The following is a 22975-nucleotide window of genomic DNA, read 5'->3' on the forward strand; positions in this document are numbered from 1 at the left end:
AGGATGAAGAGCGGGAGGGATAAGTGCCACTGGGCCCCTGAGCAATGGCCCTTATTAATCACCAGAGAGAGAGAGACGAGGGAGAGAGAGAGAGCGGGTTATTTTAAATGTTTTTATTTAACCTTTAACTATATAAAGAAGAGGGAGGGAGAAGGATCCTTCTGAAAAGAGGACAAAAGAGAGACCTGGACGTATTAAAGGGGTTTCAAGGTATTTTCAGTGGAGCAGGAGAGTAGGGGGCTGCATCCCAAATGGCACCCTATTCCCCTTATAGGGCACTACTTTTGACCAGAGTGGGCCCTGGTCAAAAACAGTGAACTGTATAGGGAATAGGGTGCCATTTGGGACTCAGCCCCAGGAGTTGTCCCAGGCAGACAGACAGGTGAGACATCAGATCGCTCTGCTTCGTCATGACCAGAGGTAACATGGCAACGGGAATCTGATGCTCATTCTATTGATCATGGAGCAGGATAGAGACCCTATAATGACTTGAATTATATTCAGCCAACATGCAGGGAGAAGAAGAGGAGAAACAGTCAGGGCTATAAAGTGTATGACCCATCCATACATTCGGAGGAGCATAAAAATGAAACGAACAACAAACAGGCCTGTGTTCATAGCTTTATATTGAAATGCAGAATAATGCAAGCTACACCAGTACAATGTTCCACACGTTCAGTAATGTTGGATGAAAGAAGGTACATTTTGGCATGTTATGGATGAGACAGAAGCTTTGCCTGACATTTAAAGCGAAGGGAGCTTTGAGCAAAAAAAACAAACATTGTGATCTTCATTAACCTGTAATTATTGTAGGCGACATGATTAATTAGTACAGTTACAGCGGGGAGAGTAGAAGTACAAAAGAATAAAGAAAAAGTCATCATCAGAATGCTTTTTTATGTACAACCCAGTGCCTTACGGAGCCTCTTTGTTCTCAGTACATTTCACAGACCTTCTTCCACTGACATCAACACAGACTTAAACAAGCTTAGCCGGATCCCATACGTTATAAATATGAATATTAAGGTGCAAAGACCGTTCCTCCCACCACAAACCCACACACAGACTGTCGGTAGAGAGTAGGACCTTCCCCAATATGGACACAGAGCTCTACCAGGGAGCGTTCAGATAGAAATATATTATGTAGAGCAAACATGTAAAACAAGGAATCATGTCTGCTCTGTTCATGACATCCCGCAACGTGCCCCAGAACGCCGGCTTGACCTCCAACGACCCCTGACCTTTGATGAGCCCCAACAGTTATGTCTCTGTCTGACTCAGTCTCCCACATAAGAGTGCCCACGTAAGCACACAGCCTGTGACAGACGACCAGGTGACATGCGTGTGCCATTTCGCCATTTCTCTCCCTTTCAGGAGTGTAGGTAGGTAGGTAGGTGGCTGGCTGTGATGTGTGTATATGTCTACATTGGGAGAGTGGAGTCAGAGTGTGCATAGGTAGGTGCCTGTAACGTCTGTGTGTGTTTATGTCTATGTCGGGAGAGTGGGGTCTCTGACTAGGTCTGGGGGTGGGGGGGTCATGGAGCTAAAATAACACGGCGTAAAACATAACCTCGACCGATAAGGTCATGTGGGGTCATCTAGGAACCCCAGAGGAGCAGCTGGTCTCAGAGTGGAGGAGTGATGAGCTGCGTCCAACATGTGCCATTTCAGACACAGCCGTAGAGGGAGGACTGTAATGGGGTGGGGTCTGAGCCAAGGGAGGGCCACACCCATATCTCTGTATCTGCAGCTCCAGCCTTGGAGCTCCCATGCTTTGAGCCCAGCCTGTCCCAGCCCAGAAAGCGCATTGTGAGGACTGCGTCAGGACCACCAGGACATCGCCCACTAGTGGCCTCCGTCTGCTACTGCACCACCGACCGGACAGACCCCAGGCTGTTGCTAATATATCTACTGTTATGCTGTACATTATGTTCACCTTAACCCTTCACATCAAGGCTTCGTCAATAAGATCGTCTTCCTCCTCATATAGCTCCAACCTCGGCACACTATACGGCACCCTACTTTTCATACACTAAACTCACACTCCGAGCGTCACAGGTTCACCACACACTCAGAACCATCGTCAGTCACACAAACATGCACACACAAACATGCACACACTCACATTCGGCTTAAATGTTCACCCACGCTAACACGCGCATACATATACTCTGGTGTGCTCAGTCTTCACGGATACACGTCTATACATAAGCATGTTCATAATCATACATATATAGAAAAGGTATCGTAGAACGGAAATGAGAAAAAGGAAGAGGGCGTTGGTTAGCACTCGTAGTACTTAGATTACAGTTGGAGTTGTTTGTGCAAGCAGTCTAGAGAGGACAGTAAAATGGATTGTATTTCCCAGGTCTGGATTGGAAGGACAGTTCAGGTAGCTCTCTAGAAATCTCCTTCCTTACCTGTTAAATATCAGTAGTATAAAGACTAACGTTGAAACCTCTCTTTTCTTTTTTCTTTTAAATTAAGTACATTGTTTCGTTCGGGGCAGTGGTACCTTTGAGCTTTAGTCCTTTTTTTTTAAAACCCCCGTCGTGTCCCGGCGAGGTTTGGTTTGCTCCAGTCCAGTGAGTGGGGTGGTACCTCTGACTAGGAGAAGGAGGGAGGAGGCCGTGAGGGGGACAGGGGGAGGTTCGGGAGCAGGACGGGGAGAAGGAGACAGTCTGTGGTCGAGGAGGAGCGTCTCAAGTTAGGTGGTCTCCTTGCCCTGTGCTCCCGTCGCGGTCTTGATGGAGGTTAAGGTTCTGTTGAACCAGGTCTTCTTAGCAGCCTGGACCTCGTTGAGAGCCAGACCCAGGGTGTGCTCCAAGTCCTGTGGGGGGGGGGAGAAAACATAAAGGAAAGAGGTTAGGCAATGGGCTGGAGCTGCAGGGCTAGCCTGGTGTAAGGAAACAGGAGATTAAAACTAGAATGAATGAAAACGTGTATTGCCTCAAATTCCCTTCAGTAATGAAATCATGAATTGTTAGGATTTAAATGAACTGATCGAGGATCTCAGCTGAGTTTAGTCTATGTGGGTAGCTACAGTGTGGATGACTACAATTTAAGCAGAGGTTTTGGGGTCCTTTTGAAGTGAGCCTAGTACCTGTATCTTGCACTCCGCCTCCACCAGCTGTAGTTTGGTCTGGGCCAGTTCCAGCTCCATCTCTCTGAGCTGGTTCTTCAGAGCCTCCTTCTCCTCGTCCGTCTCCTCCTCACTGCCCTCCTTCATCTTCCTCACTGCCTTCAGACGACCCTCCTTGCTGAACAGGATGGAGCACTTTTCACAGCCTTCGACTTTCAGCTGTAGGGGAGAGACCACATAGAGCGGGTCACGGGTTAAAACATGGCTACATCACGGAGGCAAGTCACTTCTCCCAGCCTTCTAGGGAGAGACCAGGAGGGGAGATACCAGGACACCGGTTATACCAGGCAGGCACAGCTTACACCACTAGACTTCTAAGCCTATCCCTTCAGACAAACCTCTTTGTTCAACAAGATCCTGCACTTCTCCCAGCCTTTCACCTTCAACTGGAGTGAGAGAGACCCAGACACAGGTTAAACCAGGTCACATGTTATACCACAACAATACGCCACGCAAATCGCAGCATCTAAGAGCAGGCGCAGTTTACAAAACTACATCACTGGCGCTTCCTCACTTTCCAGCTAGCTCACACGGGTATCTCCCTCCCATTCCACCTGTCATTTCCCCCCAGTGTGTGGTGTGTTGTCTGAGTAAGTACAGGCAGCTGCAACAGTAATGAGCAATGTGGCTGTGAGGAAGTTAGCAGGGTGATAAGAGGTGGCAGGCTGAGGGTCTCTCTGAGGGTCTCTCCTTTACGGGAGATATAGTCCTCAGCAGTTTCAAGAGCCCTCTCATCCTCCTCCTCACCCTACCTCCATCACCTCGCCTAGTCTGGAAATGAGAAGCTGTATACCAACTCCATGATCATCCAATATCACAATCCGGAGTCCTAAGGTACAGGGAGACAGAGAAGTGGGCTATTCTGTCTGTGTTATCAAAAGGGAATTGAACCCAGTCCCTTTGAAATACACACATATACAGTACCAGTCAAAGGTTGGGACACACCTACTCATTCAAGGGTTTTTCTTTACTTTTACTATTTTCTACATTGTAGAATAATAGTGAAGACATCAAAACTGTGAAATAACACATATGGAATCAAGTATTAAACCAAAAAAGTGTTAAACAAATCAAAATATATTTTATATTCGAGATTCTTCAAAAAAAGTAGCCTTTTATTTTTAAGTGATTTTTTATTTAACCAGGCAAGTCATTTAGGAATAAATGATTATTTACAATGACGGCCTACACCGGCCAAACCCGGATGATGGTGGGCCAATTGTGCGCCGCCCTATGGGACCCCCAATCACGGCCGGTTGTGATACAGCCTGGATTCAAAACCAGGGTGTCTGTAGCGACGCCTCTCGCACTAAGATGCAGTGCCTTAGGCTGCTGCGCCACTCGGGAGCCTTGATGACAGCTTTGCACACTCTTGGCATTCTCTCAACCAGCTTCATGAGGTATCCACCTGGAATGCATTTCAATTAACAGGTGTGCCTTGTTAAAAGTTAACTTGTGGAATTTCTTTCCTTCTTAATGTGTTTGAGCCAATCAGTTGTGTTGTGACAAGGTAGGGGTGGTATACAGAAGATAGCCCTATTTGGTAAAAGACCAAGTCCATATTATGGCAAGAACTGCTCAAATAAGCAGAGAGAAACGACAGTCCATTACTTTAAGACATGAAGGTCAGTCAAACCGGAAAATTTCAAGAACTTTGAAAGTTTCTTCAAGTGCAGTCGCAAAAACCAAGCACTATGATGAAATTGGCTCTCATGAGGACCGCCACAGGAAAGGAAGACCCAGAGTTACCTCTGCAGCAGAGGATAAGTTCATTAGTTAACTGCACCTCAAATTGCAGCCCAAATAAATGTATCACAGAGTTCAAGTAACAGACACATCTCAACATCAGCTGTTCAGAGGAGACTGCGTGAATCAGACCTTCATGGACGAATTGCTGCAAAGAAACCACTACTAAATCAAATCTTATTGGTCACATACACATATCTAGCAGATGTTATTACGGGTGTAGTGAAATGCTTGTGTTCCTAGCTCCAACAGTTCAGTTGTATCTAACAATTCACAACAACACACACAAATCTAAAGTAAAAGAATGGAATTAAGAAATATATAAATATTTGGACGAGCAATGTCGAAGTGGCATTGGCTAAAATACAGTAGAATAGAATACAGTATATACATATGAAATGAGTAAAGCAGTACAGTATGTAAACATTATTAAAGTGACTATAGAGTTCCATTATTAAAGTGACCAGTGATTCCATGTCTATGTATATAGGGCAGCAGCCTCTAAGGTGCAGGGTTGAGTAGCTGGATGGTACCCGGCTAGTGATGGATATTTAACAGTCTGATGGCCTTGAGATAGAAGCTGTTTTTCAGTCTCTCGGTCCCAGCTTTGATGCACCTGTACTGACCTCGCCTTCTGGATGATAGTGGGGTGACAGGCCATGGCTCGGGTGGTTGACGTTCTTTTTGTGAGGGCCTTAGGGGCCAAGCTGAATTTCTTCAGCCTCCTGAGGTTGAAGAGGCGCTGCTGCGCCTTCTTCACCACACTGTCTGTGTGGGTGGACCATTTCAGATTTTCAGTGATGTGTACGCCGAGGAACTTGAAGCTTTTCACCTTCTCTACTACGGTCCCGTTGATGTGTATAGGGGCGTACTCTCTCTGCTGTCTCCTGAAGTCCAACGATCAACTCCTTTTTTTGTTGACGTTGAGGGAGAGGTTATTGTGAAGTGAGTGCTACGGGGCGATAGTCATTGAGTTCAGTTATCTTTGCTTTCTTGGGTAGTAAGTGGGGACAGTAAGTGAGTAAGTAAGTGGGGACAGCAGACTGGGATAGGGAGAGATTGAATATGTCCGTAAACACTCCAGCCAGATGGTCTGCGCATGCTCTGAGGACGCAGCTAGGGATGCCGTCTGGGCCGGCAGCCTTGCGAGAGTTAACACGTCGGCCACGGAGAATGAGAGCCCACAGTCCTTGGGAGCGGGCCGCGTCGGTGACACCGTGTTATGCTCAAAGCGGACGAAAAAGGTGTTTAGCTTGTCCGGAAGCAAGACGTCGGTGTGCGTGATGTGGCTGGTTTTCCCTTTGCAATCCGTGATTGTCTGTAGACCCTGCCACATACGTCTCATGTCTGAGCCGCTGAATTGCGACTTCACTTTGTCTCTGTACCTGACGTTTTGCCTGTTTGATTGCCTTATGGAGGGAATAACTACACTGTTTGTATTCAACCATATTCCCAGTCACCTTGCTATGGTTAAATGCGGTGGTTCGCACTTTCATTTTTGCACAAATGCTGTCTATCAATGGTTTCTGGTTTGGATAGGTTTTAATAGTCACAGTGGAAACAACATCCCATATACACTTCCTGGTGAACTCAGTCACTGTGTCCGTGTATACATCAATGTTATTCTCAGAGGCTACCCGGAACATATCCCAGTCCGGGTGATCAAAACAATCTTGAAGCATGGATTCCAATTGGTCAGACAGGCGTTAAATAGGCCTTAGCACAAGTACTTCCTGTTTGAGTTTCTGCCAATAGGAAGGGAGGAGCAAAATGGAGTGGTGATCTGATTTGCCGAAGGGAGGGCAGGGGAGGGCCTTGCAGGCATTCCCGGAAAGGGGGAGTAGCAGTGATCAAGTGTTTTTTGCAGCGCGAGTACTACAGTTTATGTGTTGATCGAACTTTGGTAACGTTTTCCTCAAATTTGCTTTGTTAAAATCCCCAGCTACAATAAATGCGGCCTCAGGATATGTGGTTTCCAGTTTGCACAAAGTCCAGTGTAGCTCCTTGAGGGCCGTTGTGGTATCGGCTTGAGGGGGAATATACACGGCTGTGACTACAACCGAAGAAAATTCTCTTGGGAGGTAATATGGTCGGCATTTGATTGTGAGGTATTCTAGGTCGGGTGAACAAAAGGACTTGAGTTTATTTACGTTATCACAATCACACCATGAGTAGTTAGTCATGAAACATACACCACCGCCTTTCCTCTTCCCGGAGAGTTCTTTATTCCTGTCTGCGCGATGTACTGAGAACCCAGCTGGCTGTATGGACGGGGACAGTATATCCGGAGAGAGCCATGATTCTGTGAAACAGAGTATGTTACAGTCCCTGATGTCTCTCTGGAAGGAGATCCTCATCCTGAGCACTTCCACTTTATTGTCCAGAGACTGAATATTAGCGAGTAATATACTCGGAAGTGGTGGATGGTGTGCACGCCTCCTGAGTCGGACTAGAAGTCCACTCCGAAAACCTCTTCTCCGCCGGTGGCGTCTTGTAGCAGCCTCTGGGATGAGTTCAATTGCCCTGGGGGGTACGAACAAAGGATCCAATTTGGGAAAGTCATATTCCTGGTCGTAATGCTGGTGCGTTACCGCCACTCTGATATTACATACAGCCGGAAATAACTTTTGTATAACACAAAAAAAAGCATTCCACGTGAAGCTGGTTGACAGAATGCCAAGATTGTGTAAAGCTGTCATCAAGGCAAAGGGTGGCTACTTTCAAGAATCTAAAATCTAAAATAATCTTGATTTGTTTAACACTTTTTTGGTTACTACATGATTCCATATGTGTTATTTCATAGTTTTGATGTCTTCACTATTATTCTATAATGTAGAAAATAGTGAAATAAAAAAAAACCCTTGAATGAGTAGGTGTGTCCAAACTTTTGACTGGTACTGTATATACATATACAGGTTTTGGAGAGGTGCGGGGGCTGTCATACATGGTCTCTCTTGTAAAATACATTTTATCTCAATGAGACTAACCTGTATACATTTAGCAGCTAATGTTAACTTGCTAAGCGGAAGGAAAAGAAATGAAAAATGAGAACTACACACTCGCACAGCCACACAAAGAAAGCGTGCACATTTGAAAACAGCGCTATGTCACGTGATTGAGCAGTCTGTCATGTGATTGTGTGATGTCCTGTGACGTGGTCTCACCCGGATCTTCTCCAGCTCTCCCTTGTTGGCTGTCTGCTGTTTCTCCAGACGCTCACTGAGCTGGGAGCAGATCTACAGGGGTCAACAAAGAGGTCAAAGATCAAGAGGTTAGAACACAGGGTGAATCTCAAACACCTTTCCATGAATCCTCCCTCATCTGTATGTGAGTGTAATCCCAGGAAGGCTGTGGCTCTATCCTCTTACAGTTAATACACTTAACTCAACTGAACTACACAACACAACTCCTGTCATTAGAGGATTACCTAACCATCCGGCCAGCCCTACTCTGCACCGGGGGAGTATTCGCTTGGCACCACACGGAAGAAAACTGACTGAAGCAGGGAGGGACTACCTGAACTTGTCTAATAAGAAACAACTCATTGTCCATTGGAAAATGTCTGGCTACGGTGTGCCCTTATGAATACAACCCACAACCCACCTTACCGCAGGGAGGTGGACGCAGTGAGATCGATGGGAAATGAACCATCCTAACTGGAACATTTGATCAATCTGATCGCCCTTTCACCCAAGAAATCCCATCTATCCCACTCCGCCCTCCCTGTCACCGTGGCAACACTAAACACATCTTAATTTAGAGAAAGCCTGATTCATCGCCACGACTATGGTTAAAATAGGTTGCCGGAGCAATTAGGCAACACTAAAAACAGAAATTGATTACCATGCATAAGCTGCTGTAATTAACAAACAATGTGTTATTAATGATCCCAATCAGAGAGACTAGAGACAGAGACGCGGTGTCTCAGTCGCTTATAGTTTAGTGGTTATTTGGAGGGCAGGGTTTTTAGCCCTGGGATTATTAAGGCTTTGTTGTAGGCAGGTTATAAATGGTTTAGATCATTAAGGCAAGACCCTTGCCTACGCCAGACAGACTAGCTAACTACCCTGCCAACTAGGGTTTTTCAGGCTTTGGTCCAGCTCAGTACGAACACACCCAATGCAACGTATGAAGGGCTTCGATTATGGAATCAGGTGTGTTAGTAATGGGCTAGAACAAAGGCCTGCACATCTTCCCCTGCTCTACTTGTTCCCAACCTGCTAGAGCACAATTGTTTTGTTACAGTCTAATGCTGTGTAAAATGCTTAAGTTGAATAATACCACAGCTGTCCAGTACCCTCTTTACATAGCGCACGGATGAAGTGATATATTACTGGCTCTTTATTTGTAGGGCACTAAAAACCTAGCCAGGGGGAAATGTAGCTTCCTCTGTTCAGGCTTTAAAGATCTTATCACTCCTCTATCATAGGCTGTGAGAACTGTTCTTGTTTGTACAATTCTTCTAAGAAAGTGGAGCCAATTACCTCGTCTCTTTTGTAAGCGTACCTCCCCCTACGAGAGGTAAACAGCTCTTTGTGAAGAATAAGTATATAAAGACTGTGTGACTTGTAAATAATCCAGTTCCTCCCCGGTATATCCGGAGAGTTCAATTCCTTGCAATTGCTTGAATAAACATTTAAAAACTGGAAAATGAGCTCTGCCTGATCCTTGGAACGAGTTTTTCCTCAACACACCTGTCTGTCTCAGTCTGTCAGCCTGCTATTCCTGATGTGTGTGATCTCCAGCCTGCTGCTGGTCCCAGATCAGTTCACAGGAACCTACTACCACACTCTACCATACATCACACTGTTAGGAGGCCTATTAAAACAGCCTCAGCCCCGCAATGGGGACCAGAGAGAAACTATTTTTAAAGAACCACATCTCCTCACCGTTTTTCTGCTTTCTGATCCGAAGAGATGCTTTCAACTGGCACATCGCAGCCAGCGGAGCTGCTCCTGTCAATTTGATCATTTTCTGTCATTTTCTATTTCCTATTCATATTTTTAGATTCCTGTCAAAAGGTAGCTACATCTGCTTTTAAAATAGTGAGACTATTTCTGTTGGCCCTCAGTACCTTTTATGCCCTCAATGTTGTGTAATCTAGCTTTGGTTATGTCAACTGAAGTTTGTGTTGAGGAATTAAACACATGGATAGGATGAGTTTTACTCAACGATTTATATATCAACTAGAGGACTGTGTTGAAGCCACCGTGCAGCCATTTTGGCACTCCCCTCCATCATTGTAAAATATATTTTGGAAGCTATAGAAATGCATTTATTAATGTCTATATTAGTTTTTGCCACATGTATTCTATTACATATACCTTACATACGTTTAAATTATATTATGTGAGCTAAGCATAAACATTTAAAATGTATAAACATTTTCCTTAAATAGTATCAGCAATTCAAGGTTTATATACAGTGGGGAGAACAAGTATTTGATACACTGCCGATTTTGCAGGTTTTCCTACTTACAAAGCATGTAGAGGTCTGTAATTTTTATCATAGGTACACTTCAACTGTGAGAGACGGAATCTAAAACAAAAATCCAGAAAATCACATTGTATGATTTTTAAGTAATTAATTTGCATTTTATTGCATGACATAAGTATTTGATCCCCTACCAACCAGTAAGAATTCCGGCTCTCACAGACCTGTTCGTTTTTCTTTAAGAAGCCCTCCTGTTCTCCACTCATTACCTGTATTAACTGCACCTGTTTGAACTCGTTACCTGTATAAAAGACACCTGTCCACACACTCAATCAAACAGACTCCAACCTCTCCATAATGGCCAAGACCAGAGAGCTGTGTAAGGATATCAGGGATAAAATTGTAAACCTGCACAAGGCTGGGATGGGCTACAGGACAATAGTCAAGCAGCTTGGTGAGAAGGCAACAACTGTTGGCGCAATTATTAGAAAATGGAAGAAGTTCAAGATGACGGTCAATCACCCTCGGTCTGGGGCTCCATGCAAGATCTCACCTTGTGGGGCATCAATGATCATGAGGAAGGTGAGGGATCAGCCCAGAACTACACGGCAGGACCTGGTCAATGACCTGAAGAGAGCTGGGACCACAGACTCAAAGAAAACCATTAGTAACACACTACGCCGTCATGGATTAAAATCCTGCAACGCACGCAAGGTCCCCCTGCTCAAGCCAGCGCATGTCCAGGCCCGTCTGAAGTTTGCCAATGACCATCTGGATGATCCAGAGAAGGAATGGGAGAAGGTCATGTGGTCTGATGAGACAAAAATAGAGCTTTTTGGTCTAAACTCCACTCGCCGTGTTTGGAGGAAGAAGAAGGATGAGTACAACCCCAAGAACACCATCCCAACCGTGAAGCATGGAGGTGGAAACATCATTCTTTGGGGATGCTTTTCTGCAAAGGGGACAGGACGACTGCAGCGTATTGAGGGAGGATGGATGGGGCCATGTATCGTGAGATCTTGGCCAACAACCTCCTTCCCTCAGTAAGAGCATTGAAGATGGGTCGTGGCTGGGTCTTCCAGCATGACAACGACCCGAAACACACAGCCAGGGCAACTAAGGAGTGGCTCCGTAAGAAGCATCTCAAGGTCCTGGAGTGGCCTAGCCAGTCTCCAGACCTGAACCCAATAGAAAATCTTTGGAGGGAGCTGAAAGTCCGTATTGCCCAGCGACAGCCCCGAAACCTGAAGGATCTGGAGAAGGTCTGTATGGAGGAGTGGGCCAAAATCCCTGCTGCAGTGTGTGCAAACCTGGTCAAGAACTTCAGGAAACGTATGATCTCTGTAATTGCAAACAAAGGTTTCTGTACCAAATATTAACTTCTGCTTTTCTGATGTATCAAATACTTATGTCATGCAATAAAATGCAAATTAATTACTTAAAAATCATACAATGTGATTTTCTAGATTTTTGTTTTAGATTCCGTCTCTCACAGTTGAAGTGTACCTATGATAAAAATTAGACCTCTACATGCTTTGTAAGTAGGAAAACCTGCAAAATCGGCAGTGTATCAAATACTTGTTCTCCCCACTGTAGGTCTTCTGACTAAGATGAAGATCAGATCAAATTCTATGACTAATTTATGCAGAAATCCAATTAATTCCAAAGGGTTGACATATTTTTTCTTGCCACTAGTTTTACTGATTACAAAATAAACTGTGGATAAGTGGATAACAGAAGGGGACTGCTCAACTCAGTCTAGGTCCACCATATTTTTTCAATCAGAGCATCTAGATAAGAGATCAACCTGCCAACCAGTGTGAGAGTGCAGTACCTTGGCTAGTATCAAGGCAAACCTGAAGAAAAAAAATCCTCGGAATTGTTGGACACACATTTGTTAACATCCCTGTTAGTGAGCATTTCTCTTTTGCCAAGATAATCCATCCTCCTTACATATGTGGCATATCAAGAAGCTGATTAAACCACATGATCATTACACAGATGTACCTTGTGCTGGGGACAATAAAAAAGCCACTCTAAAATGTGCAGTTTTGTCACACAACACAATGCCACAAATGTTTAAATTTTTTATTTTATTTATCTGTTATTTTACCAGGTAAGTTGACTGAGAACACATTCTCATTTACAGTAACGACCTGGGGAATAGTTACAGGGGAGAGGAGGGGGATGAATGAGCCAATTGTAAACTGGGGATTATTAGGTGACCGTGATGGTTTGAGGGCCAGATTACGAATTTAGCCAGGACACCAGGGTTAACACCCCTACTCTTACGATAAGTGCCATGGGATCTTTAATGACCTCAGAGTCAGGACACCCGTTTAACGTCCCATCCGAAAGACGGCACTCTACACAGGGCAGCAATCACTGCCCTGGGGCATTGGGATATTTTTTAGACCAGAGGAAAGAGTGCCTCCTACTGGCCCTCCAACACCAAATGTCTCAAGTTTTGTGGGACCGTGAAATTTGCATGCTGACTGCCGGAATGTCCACCAGAGGTGTTGCCAGAAAATTGAATTTTAATTTCTTTACCATAAGCTGCCTCCAACATCGCTTTAGAGAATTTGGCAGTACGGCCAACCGGCTTCACAACCGCAGACCTCGTGTATGGCATTGTGTTGGTGAGCGGTTTGCTGATGTCAACGTTGTGAACAGAGTGCCCCATGGTGATGTGTAAGACAGCGTGTTCACACAGCCATTGAAGAGGAGTGGGATAACAATCCACTGGCAACAATCAACAGCCTGATCAACTCTATGGGAAGGAGATGTGTCGTGCAGATTGAGTCAAATGGTGGTTACACCAGATACTGACTGGTTTTCTGATCCACTCTCATACCTTTTTTTAAGGAATCTGTGACCAACAGATGCATATGTGCATTCCCAGTCATGTAAAATCTATAGATTAGGGCCTAATTTCTTTATTTAAATTGACTGATTTCCTTATATGAACTGTAACTCAGTAAAATCGTTGAAATTGTTGCTTTTATATATTTGTTCTATATATATATATATATATATATATATATATATATATATATATATATATATATATATATATATATATATTAATAGTGTGTTATATTGTATAGATGTATTAATGTTTGTTTTCTGCCCAGATGAAATTTTGCTATCTAGCTAAATCAGGTGCAATGGCATGTTTTAAATGGTCCCTGACAAATAAACTAATAAATAGGATGTTGCCATCAGAGGAGAGAATACAGAATGCGGAGAATACAGAATGGGGGGAATAAAACCTGCGTATTTCTGTCAGGATCTAGGATCAATGGAGACACTCAAGTTTTTAAATCCTGTATCTCTTGACACATTCATGAAAATAGTCATGGCCTCTAAACCGTCAAGCTGCATACTGGACCCCATATTCCAACTAAACTACGGAAAGACCTACTTCCTGTGCTTGGCCCTCCTATGTTGAACATAATAAATGGCTCCCTATCCACCGGATGAGTACCAAACTCACTAAAAGGTGGTAGTAATAAAGCCTCTCTTGAAAAAGCCAAACCTTGACCTGTAAAATTTTAAAAACTAAAATCGGCCAATATTGAATCTCCCATTCCTCTCAAGAATTTTAGAAAAAGCTGTTGCGCAGCAACTCACTGCCTTCCTGAAGAGAAATAGTGTATACGAAATGCTTCAGTCTGGTTTTAGACCCCATCATAGCACTGAGACTGCCCTCGTGATGTGGAAAATGAACTTTTAATGGCGTCAGACCAAGGCTCTGCATCTGTCCTCGTGCTCCTAGACCTTAATGCTGCTTTTGACGCCATCGATCACCACATTATTTTGGAGAGATTAGAAACCCTACTTGGTCTACACGGACAAGTTCTTATCTGTTGGGAAGATATCAGTTCGTCTCTGTGGATAGTTTGTCCTCTGACAAATCAATTGTACGTTTCGGTGTTCCTCAAGGTTCTGTTTTAGGACCACTATTGTTTTCACTATATATTCTACCTCATGGTGATGTCTTTCAGAAACACAATGTCAACTTTCACTGCTATGGGGACGACACACAACTACACATGTCGATGAAACATGTTGAAGCACCAAAATTGCCTACCCTGGAAAGCCGGTGTTTCCGACATAAGGAAGTGGATGGCGGCAAATGTTTTACTTTTAAACTCGGACAAAACAGAGATGCTATTTCTAGGTCCCAAGAAACGAATTCATCTGACAATTAATCTTGATGGTTGTAGAGTCGTCTCAAATAAAACTGTGAAAGATCTCGGTGTTGCTCTGGACCCTGATCTCTCTTTTGACAAACACATCCATAATATTTCAAGGACAGCTTTTTCCCATCTTCGTAACATTGTAAAAATATGAAACTTTTCAAAAATGATGCAGAAAAGCTAATCCATGATTTTGTCACTTCTAGATTAGACCACTGCAATGCTCTACTCTCCAGCTACCCGGATAAAGCACTAAAAAAACTTCAGTTAGTGCTAAACACAGCTGCTAGAGTCTTGACTAGAACCAAAACATTTTATCATATGTGCTAGCCTCTCTACACTGGCTTCCTGTTAAGGCTAGGCCTGATTACTGCTAACCTAGAAAGCATTACGTGGGCTTGCTCCTACCCATCTCTCCGATTTGGTCCTGCCGTACATATCTACACATACGCTACAGTCACAAGACGCAGGCCTCCTTATTGTCCCTGGAATTTCTAAGCAAACACCTGATGGCAGGGCTATCTCCTATAGAGCTCAATTTTTATGGAATGGTCTGCCTATCCATGTAAAAGACGCAGACTCGGTCTCGACCTTTAAGTCTTTACTGATGACTCATCTCTTCAGTAGGTCCTATGATTGAGTGTAGTCTGGCCCAGGGGTGCAAAGGTGAATGGCAAGGCACTGGAATGACAGATCGATAAACCGCCCTTGCTGTCTCTGCCTGGCCGGCCCGCCTCTCTCCACTGGGATTCTCTGCCTCTGACCCTATTACGGGTGCTGAGTCAATGGCTTACTAGTGCTCTTCCATGCCGTCCCTAGGAGAGGTGCTTCACTTGAGTGGGGTGAGTCACAGACGTGACCTTCCTGTCCGGTTTTGTGCCCCCTCGGGCTCGTACGGTGGAGATCTTCGTGGGCTATACTCAGCCTTGTCTCAGGATAGTAAGTTGGTGGTCTGTTGATATCCCTCTAGTGGTGTGGGGGGCTGTGCTTTGGCAAAGCGGGTGCGGTTATATCCTGCCTGGTTGGACCTATCCGGGGGTATCGAATGGGGCCACAGTGTCCCCTGACCCACCCGTCTCAGCCTCCAGTATCTATGGTGCAATAGTCTATGTGCCGGGGGCTAGGGTCAGTCTGTTATATCTGGTGTAATTGTCCTGTCTTATCTGGTGTCCTGTGTGAATTTAAGTACGCCATCTCTAATATTCACTCTCTCCCTCTCCTCCCGGAGGACCTGAGCCCGAAGATCATGCCTCAGGACTACCTGGCCTGATGACTCCTGGCTGTCCCCAGTCCACCTGGTCGTGCTGCTGCTCCAGTTTCAACTGCTCTGCCTGCGGCTATGGAACCCTGACCTGTTCACCGGACGAGCTACCTTGTTCCAGACCTGCTGTTTCGACTCTCTCTCTCTCTCTCTCTACCGCACCTGCTGTCTCGACCTCTGAATGCTTGGCTACTCCTGAGGCACTGACCCGTTGCACCCTCTACAACCACTGTGATTATTATTTGACCCTGCTGGTCATCTATGAACATCTTGAAGAACGATCTGGCCTTATTGGCCATGTAACACCAGGCTGGGTTTCTGCATAGCACTTTGGGACATCTGCTGATGTAAAAACGACTTTATAAATACATTTGAATGAAATTTGATTAAATACATAATGGGGGGGATACAGAATGGAGAGAATACAATAGTCAACCGTACCTGTTTGTACTCTCCTATGATGGAACCGTTCTTCTTTATCTCAGACTCTGATTTGTCCAGCTCCCGTCTACACATCTCTTTCAGCTGTAGACAGACAGGCACAACGCACGTCGACGTGACATCACATGCATAATGAATAACTTCACCTCTGACCTAAAATATAAGGAGTTAATCTCAGTCAGGACAGGAGTCAACTGTCCTTGGGCCTGTAAAGTGCGTACAGTAGTGACACACTCAAGGAGTAGTACACACACACACACGCTCAAGGAGTAGGAAAGATGTTGTCATCAAGAGGACAACAGCTAAGGACAGTAGCAACGGCAGATGCCCCCTGAGACCGTTGTACACGTAAGTGAGAAATACAGTAGGCCCTGTGCTTGACGATAAGTCATGTCCTTGGAACACAGACCACGGCCACATTACATGGGGGAGCCCACCATCCCCCTGTCTTAAAGAGATGGACAAAAAGAGAGAAAGAATACTGCTTTCCCACCAAGGTGCATGAACAGAAAAGCAATCTGATGATGGAAAAAATATTCAGCAACAATCCGGAGGACAATGGCAGTTTACTTCAAAATAATTAATTATCGATCAATCCAACACATTCAATTCCATTGTCAGTGAACTTCTATTGTCCTTCCAAGACAGCAATATTATTTTCAGACAGAGACAGCCAGCCAGATGAACAGACAAACGGAGGAAGAGACAAAGAGAGCCAGCCAGACCTGCGCAGACTCCTCCTCTAGTCGCCTCTTCTCGTCCTCCGAATCCACCAGTTTCTGTTTGGTCATCAACAGCTCCTTGTTCAGAGCGTCTGCTTTCTCCTCAGCCTAAAGGGACAGTTGCACACATGGATACAGTGACAAGGTCAACTGACAATATCTAATACCAAATGACAACAACAAACCTATCAGAGTAAAAATGGACTTGACAGCTAAATGGGTGTTGGACACACACATGCACGCCCACGTTTACATACTCGCACAAGTCTAAGAAAGGGAATTCTGGGACGACGTGTCTTACGTTGTCCAGGTCTTTGCGCAGGAGGATCTTGCTGCTGACCAGTTCATGGGCCAAGTCATCATTCTCCTGCTCCAGACGCATGTTAGCCTCCTGGAGACGACGGTTCTCCCTCTACAGGACCGAAGGAAAGGACAGAGGAGGAGAGGAGGAGTGAGTGGGTGAGGGAGGGAGAGAGTGAGAGAAGGAGAAAGGAAAGAGGAGTGCGTGAGTGGAAAGAGTAGAGAATAGTGAGAGAGAGAGAGAAGCCTGTTGCCGGGCTGCACTATTGAAGATCCTCCGATCTTCTTCCTGTTTCTCTCAACTCGTGACATATATAATGTTTAACTATGCTTGTAAATAACAACCTTTGAGAATAAGCCTTGATTAAAAATTGACCTGGCCGCAGTACACAAATTCTCCTCCAGACATTCCTGGCATTACAACTACGTAATGGATAATGAGGCTGTGCACAAGTAGATGTTTGTGTGCGCAGTCCACTTAAGAGACTAACTCAACTCCTTCACTCCAATGTTGTGTGACTCTACTGATAGCTACTTTGATGAAAAGTGTACTTTCTGTGCCTGCGATATGTGGCTGTCCCACCCAGCGATCTTCAGATGAATGCACTAACTGTAACTCGCTCTGGATAAGAGCGTCTGCTAAATGACTCAAATGGAAACATGTATAGTACCTCGTATCTCTCAATGGGAGCTTCCTGCTGCTCCTGCTGCTCTCTCATGGTGTGGTACTCCTTCTCATACTTCTTCAGCTTCTTCTGACTGATCTGTAGAGACAAGGACAGGCAGACGCACTGTTACTGGACAACATCTACAGTAGGTCTACAGTACACAACAAGGAGGTAAGGGTGAGGGCATTGGGAGTGTTGCGAGGTCTCCCCATAGCTTGGTTACAGCTCTAGGCAACAGGGTGTCTCTGCTGGCAGTACTAGTCAGGTGTGTTCTGACCATAACAAGATAAATACTCAATTAGAGCTGACCCCATTTAGTCGATAAGCTGTTGGTCGACCGAGATTTCTTTAATTGAGCAGCAGCCCCCCACCCCCCAAAAAAATCATAATTTCATGGTGTACAAGACACCTGTCTGATTCGCACCTGTCTGAGTGGACTAATACATTGTGGAGGCCGGGGGGATGGCAGCCCATCACTAAGACATGTGCTACTGAAATTGTATATGGTTATATTACTTAAGAATGGTGCAACACTAATAAAAAATGATATTTTATAACAAATGGGCTGTCCACGGTTCTGAAACAGTGCGCTGCTGAATTGGCACCTTTTCCTAGACCATGTTGCTACGTGCATAATAGCAAAGGTAACCAGCATATTGGTGTTGAGAACAATGCGGCGGTGGCAGCAGAAGAGTTAGGGGAAGAGAAAACAGCACTTGCCTTAATTGTCTAAGAAAAGTGAGGAGAGAGGAAACGGCAACTTATTTAGGTCTATAATCAATAGCCTAACTTTTAAATATGCCTGGCTTTATAAATCATCCATACACAGTTTGGGGATTCGATCTTGCAACCTTTCAGTTACTAGTCCAATGCTCTAACCACTAGGCTACCTGCCGCCCCTACACACTACCGTTAAAAAGTTTGGGGTCACTTATAAATGTCCTTGTTTTTGAAAGAAAAGGTAATTTTTTGTCCATTAAAATAACATAAAATTGATCAGAAATACAGTGTAGACATTGTTAATGTTGTAAATGACTATTGTAGCTGGAAACGGTTGATTTTTTATGGAGATTCTACATAGGCCCATTATCACTCCTTTCTTCCAATGGCACTTTGGTCACTTGTGTGTCTTAATTATTTCATCAAACAGTGTGCTTAAAGCATCAGACAAGCTCAGTGCATATAGTTGATTTGATTAAAACACACAAGACGTGTCTATAATATGGAAAAATACATGTCAAAAAAGGACCAAAGAGAGAACAGATGACTCTCTGTCGATAATAACGAAATAGGAATTTACTGATAAAACAAACCTGCATATTTGTCAAGAACGACTTGGTTATGCTGCATGTACAGCACTTCAATAATAACCATGAACAACCTGTCTGTGTGATTATCAACAGCTCTTTCAAAGCCCTGCCTTTCACTTCCCTCCACTGCTGCCCTTGTACAAAGAGCAGCAGTTTCTCAAAGCACACTCAGCATGTTGCAATCAGCATGTAGAGGCATAAATACTGTATGCTCTTTCTCCAGCAGGCAGCTCGTTGTAAATGAGGTCTATTTAGCCGGCTGCGGTTTCTTCCGGCTACGACCCACAGTACAGAACCGGGTCTGTTGTGGAGGAGCAGGTCCATAATGGTTCCAGTGATGACTGCAGATTCAGCTATTCAGGATAAACTGGCTTCACTACACTACTGACACACCTGCTATGCTTTGAGGGCTTAGTAACTACTGGTTATGTTCTAGAACAGCACGGCCTACATGAGTTTGAATGCTAGCCTTTTGTGTATTAAAGTGAGAGTGAGTTAGTGTGTGAGTGAGTGAGAGAGAGAGAGCGCACATGCATGCGTTGCACAGTGAGGTTGAGCCAGACCAGACACAGTGTGAGAAAGTTAGAGTGTTGAGGGCAGGAAGTGCCCTATCTAGTCAGAGCCCCAATCTGTCCCAGTCTGACAGCTGTTGTCAGAGCAACCATCCGAGCAGAAGAGAAACACTGGATCGTTGTACTGACAACACATCTCTGCTGACTGAACAACAAAGGAACAGAACTGTACTCACCGGGGGTCACTGACACCCTGTGACATGATGAGAGTATTGTCACTTACTCGATTCGACACAGCAGCCCCAGAAATGTCCATTAGGCTATTTTTACAGAATTGTGCAGGTAAAATAACTGCGTGCGCACGAGGGTGTCCGTCAGTTTCTTTGCGCATGTGATCATTATACAAAGCTTGACGGAAATTAGCATACTGTACCACATACACATGATCAACTTAAAGGGCCAAACAGCAGTTGAAACAACAGTGTAGTCCCCTTCACTGTTTTGGTAAAAATCAGAGGGATTGGAGATAAGCAATCACTCTCAAATTCATAGACAAAGCTATGAATGCAGGGACTGACCAAAATTATAGTTTTAACCATGTTTTGAGGCTATACGGTGTTTGCTTATGTTTGCTTTGTTCACAAACACTGGAGTAAAACAATCTTATATTATGTGTTCCGATGGGCTACGTCAGTTAAACTAAGCTCATGAGGCATTTACAGGTTATATTCTTCAGTAATCATTCATTTATAAGTCCAAAAATGGATGTAACAACCGCTGATTGCCCCTTTAAAAGGCCAAAAAATGTCAACCTACGCAGTCAGTGAGTGAGAAAGCATTATGACCCCGGTGTGCCCTCTCTCCTCCGCTGTGTGTGTGTGTGCTTGTTTGAGGCTGTGTGTGTGTGTGTGTTTCACTGTGTATGCACTATGCAAAGTATGTGTGTGGGTGTGTACTGCCTGTAAACAGTGGCTGTGCTAAATACTGAGTGTGGTCACTATAGTAATAGGCCTCTCCCTCTTACTCAAGCCACAGCAGATCACTGGAAGAAAACAGCTGGTTTAGCTTGAGCTATGCAAACTCCCTCAAGCCTAAAGAATGGAATAATAGCACAGTCATATCTGTCTACCTGCTTCTGTACAGTGAAAAGTGTTGGGCAGAGCAGAGTGGTTTAGGCTGGTAGAGGGGGAGAGGAGAGGTCCCTGATCATGCCACCAGGCTCTGGGCTGAACTCTGACAGAATTTGTGGGTGTGAGGGAGGGTGGGTGGGTGTGGCTGTCTCTTCCCACCAGGAGGACCTTGCCTGCTCCTTTTAGCCCTTAAGATCCTAATCCTGCTCTACGACTAACTTTCAGATGACCAGCCCTGGGTGACCAGACCTGTCAAAAAGGTCAGAGGTCATAGAGTGCATGACCTTAAGCCTGACCCCATGCCGTACCTTATGAAATATGTGACAAGAGAGGTTGACCTGTTCTAAAGCCTGTCTGAATCAGGCTATAAGGACGCAGGTAATCTCCGACTTAGTGTACTGTAGGTGTTACGTAATGCAGTTTAGGATAAGCCAACCACTTTTGAGAAAAATGTTTTTAGATACAAATACATATGTAAAGGGATCAAAATCAATCTTCTTAAGCATAGACCAGAGTTACCTTCTAGGTCAGGACGGAGCACAGGTATGTCATTTAGGATTAGCCGATACTTCTGATAATTATTTCTGATGTTTTTAGATGCAGTCCGTTTCCAAATATTTCGATACAAATCCATATAGGATGTAAAATACTTGTGACTTTCTTAAGTCAGGAGAGAGCTCAGGCCATAAGGTTATGAAGGTGTTCTGTAGCTGTCAGTTTCTATTACAGCTTAACACTGCCTCTGACTGGTTATTTTAAATGCCAGAAGAGGTGTGGTATATTGTTCTTAAAGACTACGCAATGTGGAGTGTCTGGACACAGCCCTTAGCCATTGTATATTGGACATATACCACAAAGCCCAGAGGTGCCTTATTGCTATTATAAACTGGTTACCAATGCAAACGATTGGTTAAAATCGCATTCCAGCCGGTGTCTATTCCACGTTTCCGCCAGCTAAATCTATGACGTTAAAATGGCTATTTACTCTGCTTCATCTGACTGTGCAATCCACTGTCTCATCAGCCCAGCCAGGCAATTTATAAACTTGATCTCCACTATAAAAAGCATCTAGACATTATCTCACATTTCTTTCAGACTAATATTTAGTTTTCAACAGCAGAGATTTGTATAAACCTAGATGTCTGTCTCCATTGTTTCAATATTCAGATTCGATCTCCAGCTGTCCCATAGTAATGAACGTGTCGGAATGAGACAGACAGGCAGGCAGCTTCACTCAGCCAGGCGAAATCATGAATCAGCATCATTTATAATGATATATACAAAGAAATGTCAATAGAAAACAGGTAAAATGAAAGGAAATGCAGCTAGTTCAGTTCGAAGTGATTGTGTTGGCCGTGTTGTTGGCTAGCTCTTCTGAAGAACAGCGTCCTGACGAGAGAGCACATTTTCTACCCCAGGCGAAATCGTGCGTCATTAGCTCATTGTTATGGATGTATTCAAATAAATGTCACTAGAAAACACCTTAAACAAACGCAAATGCAGCTACTCTGTTGTTATTCTGGCTACAATGTTTGACGTGATCTGTGATGTGCTGTGGCTTTTGTAAGAGGGAGAGAGATCTAATACTATAGTGACGTCATTTCCGGTCACAACTTGTGGACTTGTTTACGTGCTGCTGTGCAGTTTGTTGCTAATGTTACTTTGCTACCTGCCAACTTTACGGTTTTTACTTTTTAATTACCGTTTTATATTTAAATGTTTTCCCTCGCTCTACTTTTTTCATTCAACTTTTTCTCCCCGGACGCTTTATCTGGACGTGGTTCTATAGGATCCTCCACAAGCCGAAGCTAAGTAGTAACATTAACATTATGCCTTCTAATTCGCTGTACTCATAATATACAGGAGAACGATCGCCTTATGGTGAGGATAGCCGTGCTGCAAGCCCAGCTTCAGACGCAATTGTTAGGCAAGGGTAATTTCAGTGTAGGAAAGGATGAAACAGCGTCTGTGGCACCAGTAAGTACAGATAGTAGTATAAATCCCCTCGCACGGTCCCCGCAGCCGGAGAATTTTCTCATGGCTTCTGGAAGAAATGCTGTAGGAATGCTCAACCGGTGTCGCTCATTCAGCCGACAGAAACTTTCAAC

At 44.4% G+C, this 22975-nt stretch overlaps 1 protein-coding gene across 6 annotated transcripts in view; it reads right to left on the reverse strand.

Moving 5' to 3' along the window:
• Positions 1 to 608: 608 nt before the first annotated feature.
• The window catches only part of rabgap1 (RAB GTPase activating protein 1), a 156820-nt gene continuing 134453 nt past the window's right edge, over positions 609 to 22975 (reverse strand). For all 6 annotated transcript variants that reach the window (XM_029708594.1, XM_029708590.1, XM_029708591.1 and 3 more), the window contains 7 exons: positions 17919 to 18011; positions 17249 to 17359; positions 16951 to 17055; positions 16226 to 16309; positions 8053 to 8124; positions 3104 to 3301; positions 609 to 2830 (listed from right to left, as the gene is read on the reverse strand). In XM_029708594.1, the coding sequence (XP_029564454.1) occupies positions 2708 to 2830; positions 3104 to 3301; positions 8053 to 8124; positions 16226 to 16309; positions 16951 to 17055; positions 17249 to 17359; positions 17919 to 18011 (786 nt within the window). In that variant the 3' untranslated portion in view covers positions 609 to 2707. The remainder of the gene's footprint in view (positions 2831 to 3103; positions 3302 to 8052; positions 8125 to 16225; positions 16310 to 16950; positions 17056 to 17248; positions 17360 to 17918; positions 18012 to 22975) is intronic.

Source organism: Salmo trutta, chromosome 23 (genome assembly GCF_901001165.1).
Source record: "Salmo trutta chromosome 23, fSalTru1.1, whole genome shotgun sequence".
Classification (NCBI taxonomy): domain Eukaryota; kingdom Metazoa; phylum Chordata; class Actinopteri; order Salmoniformes; family Salmonidae; genus Salmo; species Salmo trutta.